General features: G+C 42.1%; 2 protein-coding genes across 9 annotated transcripts in view; one reads left to right on the forward strand and one right to left on the reverse strand.

The window, feature by feature from the left end:
- CCNQ (cyclin Q) overlaps positions 1–14542 on the forward strand; it is a 35323-nt gene extending 20781 nt beyond the window's left edge. For 2 of the 7 annotated variants that reach the window (XR_006416000.1, XR_006416002.1), the window contains 3 exons: positions 1639–1668; positions 3937–4556; positions 6342–8922. The gene's annotated coding sequence lies outside the window, so the exon portion shown is untranslated. Of the gene's footprint in view, positions 1–1638; positions 1669–3936; positions 4557–4668; positions 6319–6338; positions 8923–14288 lie in introns of those variants that run through there. The other 5 variants (XR_006416003.1, XR_006416001.1, XR_006416005.1 and 2 more) reach the window with 5 other exon arrangements.
- The window catches only part of ATP2B3 (ATPase plasma membrane Ca2+ transporting 3), a 75994-nt gene that overhangs the window by 4778 nt on the left and 56386 nt on the right, over positions 1–14830 (reverse strand). Inside the window, exon 20 of one of the 2 annotated variants that reach the window (XM_044443465.1) lies at positions 6403–6516. The exons of the other annotated variant lie outside the window; for it this stretch is intronic. Coding sequence (XP_044299400.1) covers positions 6403–6516 — 114 coding nt within the window. The remainder of the gene's footprint in view (positions 1–6402; positions 6517–14830) is intronic. 2 annotated transcript variants of the gene reach the window in all.

A 14830-nucleotide genomic window follows, 5' to 3' on the forward strand; every position in this document is an offset into this window, starting at 1 on the left:
GGGCAGAGGCCCAAACTGTGACTTTACAAAAGCAAAACAGCACAAACAAAAAGTGAAAGACACTTCCAATCACAGACTCAGGAGAGGAAGAGAAGAAAGACCCATGCATTATTGCAACAGTACGGTAAACTTTCGAGTATTGAGGCCCATCCTTGCTGTTTTGAGGAGGAGACGAGGGAAGAGGGGAATGATGAGTCCATGCAGTGCACTGGTGCCTCGGTCCATGCCTCACAGGCTTCCCCCTCAACCCTGCCCTAGCCAAAAGCAGGTGGTAAGACACAGAAAAGAAAACAAGAGCCAGCGGCTTGAGACGGAAAAGCATGGTGTGGAGTGACCTTTTCTGAACAGGTCTCTAGGCACTGTCTGCAGTGGAAATTCATTATTCAGTAATCATCTGCACTAGTAGCTCAGCCAGGAAAGGTTGCACAGCCAGGGATGGACCTGTTACTACTCCTCCTGTGGACATGTCAGCTCTGCAAGCATAAACGGGTTTAAAAGCATTCCCTCTTCCCAGGGAGCTGTGATTCTGTGGGGGAGGCTCTGCATCAGTAACAGAGAATTCTCACCACCCTCACCAAACTACAATTCCCAAGAGGAAACTGATTAGTCCAGTCACAGACCTGCCTGTGCTTGTATCAGTGAAGATCTGGTTTTAAGTCCCTGGGGTACTCTGCCATTGAGCTGGGCACAAACAACTCATCCCTGTATAACAGTGACAGGTTATGCCACACTCTAGCCTGATCAGAAATGAAGCCCCAAGATTATGTAGATTACAGAGTGGGGCTATTACAGTCTCAGTTTCCTAGAATTTTCTAAGTGGGCTGGAATCTGGAACACCATGGAAAGGGACAAAATCCCATCCATGCTGGATTCACCATGTGGGGAGCCAGTTTCAGCTTCACTCCAATGGTACTTCTGCTGTATGTCTTGACTTTCAACCACATAAGTGAGTGGTTGCCTGCAATTCATTTCAGTGGGGCAAAAATAGAGCAAAACCTACATGTGTTTGGTCCTCATTAAGTTTTTGAAAGGGATCCTTGTTATACAGCTCCTCCATTTTTAATTTTTTATTATAAAGAATAAGCTTAGAAAATACACACATCTTTATTATTACAAAATACTCGAATCTCCACAACTGACTGAAACCTTACAAGAAGCATATGAGTTACAGAGGTTGGGAATGCAAAATTCTCAGTTAATTTTATTGTTAATGCTACACTATTCCATCTTTCAGCAGCTTACAGGTGAAGTCCCTGGCAAACAGTTTCTTGGGAGAAACTCTAAATTATGGGATTCTGTCAGATCCTTGCTTAGATTTGCATTGGGAATTTTATTATGCTGGATTTTCTGACCATCCAATTAGATAGGGTTTTTTTTGAGATGCAAAGCCTCTGGATTTTGAGGTAAAGTGGCTCAAATGTTTGGTGAACCTCCCTCTCTGCTTCCCAAAATACTTTTTACAGGGATTTCAGAGAAATTCCACCTATAAAGTGGGTGCTGCTGATTTGGCAGAGAACTATTTGCTCTGCCTGTTTGACCATGACTGTAGTAGCTGCTAGGAAAAATGACTTTGCATAAGGAGTAGTTTCTTGTTGATGACTATGATAGGAGAATTTTTCTTTTTGTTCTTTTTCTTAGTTTCCTTTGCTGACAAGGGTTTCTTGGAAGGTGAGCTGAATCCTATAGCTGCATGTGATGCCGAAGTCCTCATGAATAAGCAGAAAGCAGTGATGATGGGATGAGGGTGGGGTGAAGAGAAAATAAAGGGAGTTGGGGAAGAGGGAAGGGGAATACTTTGACTAGTTTTATTATTTGAAGTTGTTTTCTTTTTTAAAACACTACAAAAAATTTCCGCTGACACTGAGGTGATTCCATCTGTGATATCTCCGCAGCTGCAAAGGGAAGAGAACAGGGAGGGGAAGTTTGTAAGGGAAAAGTGTACAGGAAAGGGACTAAGATAGGGAATTCATTTCAGGCTCCAGTAAGAAAGGGTTCCAAAACATCTAGTGAATATAGGACAGCAGCTGTGTGAGGCTAGAGCTATGCCTATGCAAGACTGCAAACCAGACACATATCTAAGGTTAGAGAGCATTTGTTCATAGGGTCGCTTATAGCAACTTATAGTTGGAGATGACTTAATGGCATGCAAAAACAAAAAATCATTTCCTGAATATATTAACAGTTCTCTTAAGCACATTAAGTTGCTAGGGGAGTTGGAAGCTTCATTTTAATTCTTTCTATATGCCATCTTCAGGAAATTGTTAACTAATGTAACTGATACATTAACTAATCCAGAATTAACAACCAGACTAGTCTGGTTCCAAATCCAAATAGAAACTTCATTTTATTCATAAAAAATTAGTGAACAGGTAGAGGGAAACCCCATCATACTTTAATCTCAGATTTATTATGACAACATGGTGAATATTAAGGGGTAATCAAGTTGTGCTGTGATGCTTCAGTGCTTTCATTCAACTTACACTGTTGGTGTTGCACAAACACAAGCAACCTCTAGAACTGTGTCAACCATGTATGCAATTGCAACAGGCTTTCCAGGGACACCTGCTGAACCAGCATATGCCATTGGTGGTGTGCTAGAAGTCACTTATGCTAATACATCTATGGCATAAGTGAAATGGCAATGTTGGATATTTCCCCTTGAGTATGCTCTCCTAATGTGGACCATAGCTGACACACAGTAGGAGTGCATAGAAATGCTGTGGAGTTGGTATTGCAAACATGTTGTTAGTACATGTGCTGATTTTTGTGTGTACAACTTGAACTTTTATGTCCAAACTGTGGTCAGTTTGATTTTGCCAACAACACAAGTGTGACCAGTACTGTTGCAACAGACATGTGCCTCCTTCTATATTTTAGGTTTCTAGGCTACACCATCCTCAAGGTTCAGGGCAGATAATACTAAATTTAAAATACAGACAAAAGATGCAAAAAAGTTATCAAGCGCTGTATTTAAACTGTGCTCCACCCTAGTTTAAATTTTAATCCAGCCCAAGCAGCAGCAACAAAAGGGTTTACAATTCTTCTAAAGGAAGCTTATCAAGTATAAGACTCTTTAAAAGGATCTGAATGGTGCTAACATGTTATGCACTGAAGGCTAATTCCAGCAAGGGTCACTTACACAAGGAATCTGGTATCCATGTGCACAACTGATGTGAAATCTGTACACATCTCCCTTTTGGTGGGCACTTTTTTGGATCCCGCAGAACTGGCTGTACATCAAACAGAACTTGAGCACATAAAGCTCTTGCCAGCATGCACAGACAGCACTGAGGGAGCTTCCACTTGCTGAATTTTCTGCTTATTACTGTCACAGGCACAAGAACCTTCAAAAGGTGACAACATGAGCAGACTCTGTTTAGTTCATTAGGCATTCTCTTTTTCCTCACTTGCTTCAAAAGTGGACAAAAATTCCTAATGCTTTCTCAGCTGTTATGAGATTCTGGGTGGGATAGCTCAGCATTTGTATGAAATATAATAATATTGCACTGTTTAGATTTCTCTAGGAAAGAATTGTCTTCCAAAGCTGCAGCTGATTTATGTAGATTCCCAGTTTCTGGATGGGGTCATGAAAAAAATCTACAAAAATGCAAGACTAATGCCATCATTAAGTGATTTGATAGGTTACACAGAAGGTTGTCAGGCTCTGTCTTAAGAAGAAAGTTGAGGATTGGATGCCGCTAAACACAATGTGCTGGGAAGTTCTTTTGCAGAAGGCAGCTTGAAATGAACTCTTGCATAGCCTCAATAATTTCAATGGACTTGTTCAGCAGAATTCCTCAGTAAATTGTGCAGCATACTAATTAAGGGTAGGGGGAAGTGCTCTTTGGATTTTCTGTTTCATTTGCCCAAACATTGCAGGCTGTCCCTGTTTATTCTGTGAGCCTGAAATGACAAATTCCCCTTTGGAAAATTTAGGGTGGAGAAACCCATTTGCCATCCACAACATGGTTCCTAAAAAAGAAATGTAATCATCATCAAAAAGAACAGAAAAACCAGATAAAGCATTTCCAAGATGCAAGAAGTGGGGAAGACCAAAGGCCATAATGGATATCAATTTCCCAACGAGCTGCTGGAAGGGAGGAAGAGAGTTTAATATAAAGGCAGCATTAAAAAAAGAAAGAGAGAGAGAGAGAGAGAGAGAGAGAGAAACAACTGATAAAATGCCAGCAAAGATTACAAGGCCATACTCGAAGGTTTACACAGTAGGGTGCACCCCAATTGAAAAGCAAGACCAGTGCATGTCATATTGAAAGGCACTATGAATCTACCACGCGACATACAATGCTGGCATGACCACCAGCATGGCTCTGATTAGTAGGAAAACCAAAACAAAAAAGAAAGAGAGGGAGAAGAGGAGAAGGAGGAGCAAGAGGAGAAGAAAGAAGGAATTGTTGGAATACTCTAACCCAACCAATTTGCCAAGAATATCTAGTCTGGCAGCTGGAGAACTGAAGAAGTGACAGCTTACCTCTTTGGATCTCTCATTGTTATGCCAAAAAATGAAAAACAAATGCAGAAAGTTTCTTTTCAAGAAGGTAAGTAGGAGTTGGCATAGTTTCTGAAGGGGGGATGGAGGGATGAGGCACAGGAACAGGACTGAGTCAGATAAAAGGAGCAGGGAACCAATTCTTTTTCTTTGATACACAGAGGAACTGGACCATGACATCACTGTCAATGACTTCAAGAGGCATATTCTCACCTTCTGCTTCCAAGTAAAATAAAAGGCTCCCTTGCCTGCCACAACCCATTCACCAGATGTCTTTTCCTTTACTTGCCCCAGAATTCCATCCCTTTCTACAATCATATTTTTAAACTCTTAAATGTCCCATACCAGTTGGGGAGACCAGCTTCATATCAGACATGCTTTTTCTTAAGCTCACTTTTGGTTCTTTCTTTTGAGTCTCTCTACAGTAAATCCATCTTGAGATTTAAGAGTGAATAAGAACTGCTTTGCCATCTCCTCCAACACTGTCTACATTACAAATTTAAACCAGTCTCAGACCTGGTTCACTGTAATGGCACCCAGTCAAGGAACCCAGACAGGGCATGTCCACACTACAAACTAATACTAGTTTTATACTTCTTTAACTGGGAATCATAGTTTGGGGAGGATGCTTAGAATTCTGCTAGAGATTCTTCCTCTACACATAGCTGCAATTCCTAGGGTTCCATGGGAAGAAGGAACGACTATTAGTTTGTTTCTACTGCAAATATGTCCAGAATAATAGCTTTATGACAGTAAGTTTTTCATATTAAAACATCTCCAGGGTGATGCTACAGAAATCCCAGGATTCTTTGGAGGCAAGTTTATCTTTAAATCTGTTTTCACACTGGATTAAATGTGAAGTGTAGGTAGGGGTAGGTGATAGGTGATAGTTGAAATAATGAGGCTTTAAGTGCATAGTAGGCAACAATCCACCAGCATCTTTGTTGAGCAACTTCCATTTATTCTGTAGTGGGTTGTGCGAGAGTTGTGACAAGTAGCATGAATCAGTCTCATCAGGAGTCAGAGGCAAAATGGAATCTGACCTGCCAGTTTAGGCCAGTCAGGGGCATTAAGTCATGCTTAGCAGAAAGAACTTCCCCTGTGTCGATTAGCTGGCTATGCAAACAGCTGCCCTTTTTGTGCTGGCTTTCCCCAGTTTTAAATCTAGCCTCGGATTGCCTTCACCCTCATCACAGGCAGCAGATTACTTCAGATGTAACCCAGGAATGGGGAGGTAAAAATCTAGTCTTATCCAAATGCTTCATGTCTTCATCTGGAACTTGATCTTTTCCTCTCCTCTGGTAATACCCTCCCCACAAGTCTCTGATGTGCAACAGTGAGTGACACACACTAAACACCACAACAAACACCAATCACCATCAAGATGCATAACCAGGCCGCGAAACAAGGCTGGATCCCCAGCTGGTATTGTTCTTCCTTACTGCTGTGGCTTTGACTGAAACATATGCCCATACCCATGCCTACCCCCACCTCACCAGCTGGGGATGTGACTCCAGTCCATTAAAACCAACAGCCACTGATAGAGAAGGTGAAAGAGACGAGCAAACCAAGGATAGAAGGGGTGCAGGTGCTTAAAGAAGGAGGGGCAAAGCGCAGAAATTGTATGGCTTTATAGAAGTTGTAAATCCGGCGTGACTGAGACCGGACAGAGAAAAAAACTGAAATAAATAATATTGCAACAGTGACTGCAGCAACGAGGGACCACAAGGTTGGGTGAGGGGTGGATAGAAGAGAAGGAAGGGGAATATTGGAGGAGGGCAGAAATAGGATGGGTTTTTTGTCTTTGTTTTGTTTGTTTTTAAATCACAAGCAGTAAGAGGAAATCAAGACTCACTCCCGGTACCGGTGCTGGCATTTGCGGCGGAGAGAATTACGTGAGTGGGGGTAGAAATATTGGTTACATCGTGCAGTTGACTGAGGACGGAAGAGCGGCGTCGGACAGCCCCCTGAAAGGAGCCGCTTCTCTTGAAGGTGCTAACTACCTCCATCTGCAGGAGAGAAAATGAGATAGAAAATTTGGATGGCAGCGGGCAGCGGCTGCAGTGGAACAGCGCGTGCCAGCCGGAATTGGCCATGCTGTGTATTCAGCCTCTTGCCACAGGCTTTGAAGCATTATGTGCCAGAGGCCAGCTGGTGGGAGTTGGCACCACACTAATGTTCTTTTATGGGAAGAGCAAATTGCACCAGCAGAAGATCGAGGCAACTGGTCACACCTGAAGGCTCAATTTCTATTTTATACAAAGTACAAACCCATGGCACATCATACTGGAAGACAACAATTGGTTGTGAACCATTCGATTAAGAGCACAATTCAAGGTATAACTGTGATAACTTTGTTGGGGAAGGTGGGGAAAAAATAAGATAGTCACAATGTCGTATCATTTTCAACAGGTTCATTCACTAGGCTATTGTCTGGGACAAGGAGTACTGCCGTAAACAAGGGATGATCATAAAACCTTTTGCACATTTCAGAATGTTGTATAATTGAACAGTAATGCAGATCTATCTCAGATATCCCATTCTTTCCCAACATTTAGCTCCATTCTAGTGTGATCAAGGAACTGTACCCTAGATAGAAGTTTTACTGATGGAGGGGTGGAAGTAAATGTAAATAAGAGAAGGTTTGATGCTTCATGAATGGAATGACCAGGAGCAAAAAGTCTTTTTAAATCTAGCTTAATGGTGTCCCTCTTTTATTTCATTATTGTACAATCACTGGGACTCATTCCTATAGTGAAAAGTGCAGCCCTATTTTTATTCCACTGTCCAACAAAAGGTTCCAAAGCAGTTGAGGTACTGCGGGGCAGGGGGGGGAGGTGTTAACCATGTGTTAATCAAGTTGTTTATGGCCTCAGCAAGGATGAGCTTCCACAGATGAGAAAAAATTCATGAAACTACACATATCTTTAGGACAGCTTCTCATGCACTCATTTGTGCTTGGGTACAGGCAAGCTGTATAAAAATGCACAGGAATTGTCCCATCATTTGTTGTGGAAGAATTGCAAAATGCAAGGATGCAGTTATGTAAATACTGCACTTCCTCCTGTGGGATCCTTGCCCAGGAGGGTAAAGTCTTGCAGGCTGAAGTTTAGGGAGCCGATTTTACTTTGTCTACAACTGACTTGGTCTAGGGAAGTGGTGAACAAGCTGCTGTGCAAATGCAGCAAACCCCCTTTGTTCTTGTCAACCTCACTCTGGTCATCATCAATGGCAGCAACATCATCACTGATGCCCAAGCAGCATGGTGGGGTGACCATCACTGGCTCAGTGTCCCTTAGGCTGATCATTAATCTTTTTGTATTTACCATGTTTTTTTCCCCTCTTCCCCCAATATTTTTCTGGGGATCAATTTTTGCAAACCCCAAGAAGACAGCTGTGACAGCCCTTCCAAAGTGCTCAAGGTACACACTGAATAGTCTGTCATTGGTTCACCACCTTGTTGTTGTTGTTTTTAAGCACAAGATGTTTCTGCAAATATTTCCATTATTTTCGTTTTAAAGAAGGATTTAGGCAGGGCTAAACAGGATAATTTTGACAAGAATGCATATACCTATTTCCTTGCCAAAACCATGCTGCTTATCTCTGCCTAAATCTATGAATTAAAAGGAAGCTGTCAAAAGTAAGTTTACATGGATATGGGGAGTCTTGGGAAGGTTGGAAGAAGCAGAAAACAATGGGGGAAACATTAAAAACCCAGAGAGATGATCTCCCTGTAAATGGGGGAGTCCGCCCACTCTTTTTCACAAGCAAAAATCTCTTGTAGCTTTTCTTTTTCTTGACAGCTAAGCCTTTGACAGCTATTAAGAGAGCACAAAGTGAAAAATGCAGCCCCTCTGGGTCAACATCTATGGTGGCTGCCTTGCACTTTGACACCTCCCCAGATATTGCCCAGGTGAGATTTTCCATTTTGGCCCCTGCAAGCACCTACCCCTGCATTTGATTAGATGTTAGATATATTTCTGTAAATTTCTTGTGCTTGACAAAAAAGTGTTGTGGTGACCCAGTGGCAGCCCTTCCAAGGTGCCATTTAGCAACTTTGTAGGGGCTGTTACCTTGGAGATTGTGGAAAGAAATCTTTGCAAAAAGGAGATGTGGTGAGGAGAAAAAAAGCCATTGCAAGAGCAAAATGGCAGTGGGGACAGAAGACAAGGACTTTAGTGGGTGGACCAAAAGGGCATTGGGGGCACATTTTACAGTAAGTCCATTGTATTTGTGGGGTGGGCTGCCATGTTCTGCAAACTCACCCACTGTATAAAAAGTCCTTTTTCATGCTTGGAAGATTGCATGCATCTTGCAAATGTACCTCAGTTCTTGATTCTATTAATGTATTTTCTTGTGTTTAATGTTAATGATTAAATGAACAGAAAAATGATAAAGGAAAGAAATCAAATTCATATATGTGACACATCTAGCATCTTTCAGGGACTTTCAGAGCTGGCACAGACATTTAGATCTGAGATAGAAAATTCAAATGGCACCCCTGCCTTCTCATCCCACTAAATTAACTTGAGGAATAAGCTGTCCATGCCTCAGTGAAATGAATGGGAGTTTGTGTGTGCTTGTGAGGTAGGCTAGGTGAAGACACAAATGATAGTTTTGAATATTGTGAGAATACACAATCACATAAAAGAAATAATGGTAAAATTATCACTAAATTGTGGGGCAGTGCATGAGCAGAAGGTTTTCAACTTTGAGATGCCCTGCATTCCCTGAGGAAGAGAAAATACTAATACGATGATAAAAATCAGTAAAATGATGCACATTGAATATTCAGTTTCTATTTATTGTGCTAAAACTTGATCAGTAGAATGGTCATATATTGACTGCACAAAGAATCATACAGTTGAAGAATCCCCAGGTTTAACTCTTCCATCAAGTCCATATTATCCTGAAACCACATAAACCGCCCTAGATAAATCCTTGTAATACCTGCCTCAAACAGAAAGCACCTTACTAAATGGTGTACAAGACAAACAGACCAAGTTATCTACTGAAGACTCAAGAAAGTGAGCTATCTCTCACCACAGGGAGAGACAGAACAACCCCTTTGGATCTTGCCTAAAAATTCCTGCACCTGGATATAGCAGTTATATAACACTATTTCACATAAGCATGTAGGTTATACATGCAGCAGGGTGTAGAAATGAGCTTTGGGCCTCACCATACATAGAACTCAGGTAAGGGTCTATGTGTGTGCCCACTTATGTGAGCAAGACTTGCTTGTATGGATAAAAATGGGTGGATAGATCCTGTGAATGATACTTTTTTTTATATGCATTTATGTTTGTATAAAATGATTTAAAATGCTTGTGGGTCGGCAACCATGTACCAGACCTTATGCATAACCTGCACACTAGGTGCAAGTGCAAAGTAATCCATAGACCACATCCAAGCAACTGGTAGTCTGCACGCTGCATAGGGTCTTTGGTCAACTCTAGTTTGCCCAACCCCATCTGATTAGAAGCAGGCGAGAAGCATGGCAACTATTGCATTCCTCAGTTTTTTCCACTAATCAGCTGGGCAGTGGGCAATGGGGAAGAAATGAGATCTCAGCATAACAGGAAGAAGATATTTAAATCCCTCCACCCCTCCACTCTTATATGGGGTGCGCTTGAAGAGAGTGTGTGTGTGTGTTTATGTGAATCAGTGAATGAGTGACGGTGGAAGGCTATGGATTCGTGTGAATGAGTGGGTGGGGGCAAGACTGTGTACGAGTAGGAGTTGGAAGTGAGAAGGATGGCAGATGGGGTCAAGAAGGTGGGGCCCTGGTCTGAGGATGAGGAGAGACTCCTCCCACTGGCTGTGCAACTTGGTCATTCCCAGAAACTGCCTGGGTCAGCGAAGTGCCTGGCCTCAAGATAATCACCTCTGCCTCCTTCATCTCCGAATCTTGACCTAGCCCATCCTCCACAATCCCACTGTTATTCGTTTCACATTCGGATTCTGAATTGTCTGGGATGCAGCCCAAGATCACCATCCTTCTCACTCCCAGCATCAGGTGTTTGTCTACGTCTATGCCTATGTGAATGTGTGAGAGACAGAGAGAGGGGAGCCCACCAGTGGCAGAGAGAAGCAGACCCCCACCTGCTGTGTAGTGCTGTGTGGGGTCTTAAACACTAAGTAGAAATTAATATCCTTCTATTGCACCTCATACCACCCACTCCATGTAAAACCCACGCATGTTTATGCACTGGTAAACATGCCACTGGTACATTCAGAAAAAAATGATTGGAAAAGCTTTCCCCATCAAATCAGGCTGCAAATGTAATATTTGAATATTACACATGCATGCACACACACACCATAGAGTAGACCGCTATTTCAGGGAGAATATATTAGCCTAGGCATCTTATTTTCTGATATGCAGGGAGGATATTATTTAATGGATTGCATGAAGGTATCATTCCAATAGGTGAATGATAGCCACCTGCAATATAAAATGATATTATAGTTCATAAAAGCTCTACCACTTGAATTTCACTGAATATTTAAACCGAATGTATCACATAACATCCATTTGACACCTTATTTTTTGGGTGGTCAGTGATGCCTTAGAGGAAAGGAATTGTGGGAAAGGGGAAACCACTTTCCAGATTCAGTGAAGCACCAGAATACATAACAAAAATCTTATCTGGGGTTGTACTTCTACAGCTGTGGAAAGTATATGGCACTTATAATGAATTTCTTGTCACAAAAATCATAGTTTGCGTAATATTTGACTAAGGAAGGATTTTGCTTATACTACAGGTGCACCATTCATAAATTGTACTTTCACACAAACTCATTCATAACTACCAGCAACATATGGGCAGCAGCATAAAAGTGGTGTGGTCCCATGGGGAGCTGAGACTGGAGTATAAATTCCAGCTCAGACATAGACTCATTGAGATGACCTATACCAATTCACACTCTTGGCCACATTTCCCCCAGCTATATATATAATGGGGAATGTATCCTTTCACCAACTTCTGGTGAACACTGTGAGATTAATTGCTAGTGGGACTAGTTGTGTTGTAGTCCAAAAGAATCAGTCAGATTGGCTAAAATGGAAGAAATAAGGGTACAGACCAGTTTGGAACTCCTGATCTCCTGCTGGTGCAAATGGGATGAGCTGCTGGAAGTAGGAGAGTCTCCATTCTGATGCTAGTAGGCCTTTTCTGCAAGGCATTCTGAACCACAGGAAACTCCCTGCTCTCATCTTCCTCAGATAATTTTGCAAGGTGATGCAAATTTGAAGTTGCACTAGCTGGTTAATGTGCTCTGTTCCCATGTCAAGCAGACAAAGTAGGTTTAGTGGGCTGGGGATGAGGGCAGTGCTTGAGATTTAGAATGGGAAAAGCTTGGACTTAAGCCTGTTAGAAAGCTCTTCATGTCATCCTGGAAGCCCTGATCTTTCATCGTTGTGAGGAAAAGACTGGTGAGGTTCACCATATGGAGGGGAGCCAGGATCCCTGAACAAGGGGGATGGGGGACCTAGGCACTCTTCTTCAGCCTGGGATGGATTGGAATCTGCTATGTTTGAGTGGGGTGGAACTGGAGTAGGAAAGAGATTGAAAGATGGGATTCCTGGGTTGTATTCATTTCATTTTAACAATTAAGCAGCAACTTTGATAAACAACATGCCATTGGTCATTTCTCATCATGCTCCAGGCCTGGGTACTTCTTTGATCCGAGAGCATCAACTCTTAAGGCAGGAACAAGCCACCTTTTGTTTGACTTGCTAATGGAAAAGAAGAATTGCAAGGCACATATCCCACCCACTCTTTAAGGCAGTCTGAGGAAATGGGGAGGGAGGGATGGGGAAGGGCTGCAATCAGAAAGCATGTTGTTAGAACATAGAAGCAAGACATGGGTGTCTTGAAATCACAACTCTCACATGGACCTGGTTTGAGATACTTGGTATAGAAGCCCTATAAAGGTTAAAGGTCAAACAACCTGACTTCAGATAAGTTCCTCCCAGGTTTTGTGCCACAACATTGTGCTGCAATCAGGGACCTTATCTTACTGAAAGACTATGGTTGTGCTTTGTCTGCCATAGACTGTGGTGCTTGATTTTGGTGCAGTGCTAAACCTAGCTTTGCCTTTTCTTTTAAAGAAAACAGACATGTGTCTGGCCCTCAGATTGCAGACAGTCCAAGAGAAGTAAAAATAGTTACTGGAGGCTGGTTTCAAATGGGAGACTTATAGTACTGCCTAGTCCTGCTGTGGAGTATGTGCTGAACTACAGCTGATTACCCACACTTTTGTAGTATAGCAGTTTTTGTATATTTACATTCTGCTATTTTCAGTTCAAACTAGAGGGAGTAATGGTGTGTGGGTGGGGGATAGTAATGTACCTTGCACAGAATCTTAGCAACAGGTAATTTTAAAATTTGCTAAACAAACCTTTTTTGTTCTGTGATTTTTCAAAAAAGCCAATGTGAAGATGCCTTTTCTGTAAATTTCAGAAGTAGTTTTAAAAACCACACTGCCAAAAGGGAGCTGTCTGGGAAGGCAATAGGGAGGGGTGCTCAAATGAAACAAGCTAGTAATAGGACTCAATCTCCTAGGGCCGTCTTAACAGCATTATGGACCTTGGGCAAAGCAGTGTACTGGGGCCCCTATGACAACTACAACTACTGTTAATTTTGGAAGTATTCCAATTTTCCAAGGGTTAACATACACAGATTAGTATGGGGCCCACGGGCAAGTGCCCATCAGGCCCATGCATTAAGATGGCCCTGCAATCACCAAGAATGTCACTGCACACGTCAAAAGTAAACCTCTTTAAAAAAAAGTAGCACTGAAAAGTTCTAGATCTGTAGAGATTGTGCTGCTGTTTCCATCTCATCCAAAAAGTTGTATTTTGTGCTCTCTCAGAAGGATTTGGAAGAAGCATAGGGAAAACACAGAACACCAATTTGGTGATGCCATGTAGATGTTTCATAAACAGCAAGTGAATTAGAGGTGGCAATTCCAGAGTAAATACTAGTGTGGAAGCACTAGTGAAACTTGTAGGAGAGCAACAGGGTTTTGAGTGGCTGTGGAAGAATTATGTCTGAAAGTACCTTGTCCTTTTCCTTGTACTCTGTAGGCTCACCTTCCCAGTGCCCCTACCTTCTTGCTGCCAACATCTTATTGCCTTAACATTGAGTTAATATGGGTGTCTCTGCTTTATTAATCTGTACCTAACTAATCACATTTGATTGATTTGTAGGTAAAGTCATCAACCATTCAATGAAATTCAGTTGCAGAATTCAATTTCCAAGGTTTATGTTTCCCATGGCAAACCCAAGAAACTTGGCCTTTAGCATCTTGGGGTTTGTCTTACAGAAAGAGCAAGATCCATGATTCTACTTTGAGACCTCATTGCTACTCAGTATGGGTACCAGAGAGGGCACTATTACTAACAAAAAAGAACTTATCTGCCAGAATTTTTTCTACTCTTAACAAGATTTTCTAATTTACATATATAAAGCCCAGATTAATTGGAAGGACAGATCCCTTAGCTAGCTGGTAGCCAAAGTTCATCTGTAATTTTTTACCTATTCCACAAAATGTCTATTCTACTTCAATATGTCAAACATAAATCCCCCTAAAATGTATCTGCCAGATGCTTACCATCCACTGCAAATATTTAATCCCCTGAATATATATTTCAGGCAGGAAAGACCCTGCAAGGGAAAGGGAGAAGGAAGACCTGTGGATTGTCCAGTGGGGTCTCCTTGCTTCACCTCCCCAGTACAAGAAACATCAAGTTTCTTTTCTTTTTTCTTTTTAGATGCCATTTAGGTGGCAACCTGGGGCCATTTCCAATAGTGGATCTGCTTGTAAGTATGGCAGTCTGCTTCTCGGACATAAAAATGATCAAATTGTTGTGGTTCCTGGTAAGGTGGAAATATGTGAGGCTCTTACGTTTGATGCCTCTATTTCCCATCTGTCACATGGTGGTTTAAAATGAAGTTACTACAGAAATTACTACAAGTACTGTTCCTGCTACTGCTATTGCCAGTGCTACTACCATCTCATTCACAAATTTACTATCCTGGGCATTTTCAAGTAGCCCAGCAACAGAATCGCCATCCCATTTCTGCTTCTATAGGCTCCTCTGTTCATGCATCCAAGCACTGCATTCATTAGCTCTTTCCGCTGAAACAAGGCAGTGGGGGAATGAAATGCCAAGACTGGCATTATGGGTCTCTCTCTCTCTCCCCCAGGCATGAGCATTAGGGTGAAACCACCATGTCCTGGGAAGGGGTAGGAGATAACCAGATGAAGGGTTTGTCTTCAAGTCACTGCTAAAGCAAAGGAAGGACTGGATAA

This window comes from Varanus komodoensis, unplaced genomic scaffold (genome assembly GCF_004798865.1).
Source record: "Varanus komodoensis strain SLA01 unplaced genomic scaffold, ASM479886v1 scaffold42, whole genome shotgun sequence".
In the NCBI taxonomy this organism is placed as follows: Eukaryota; Metazoa; Chordata; class Lepidosauria; order Squamata; family Varanidae; genus Varanus; species Varanus komodoensis.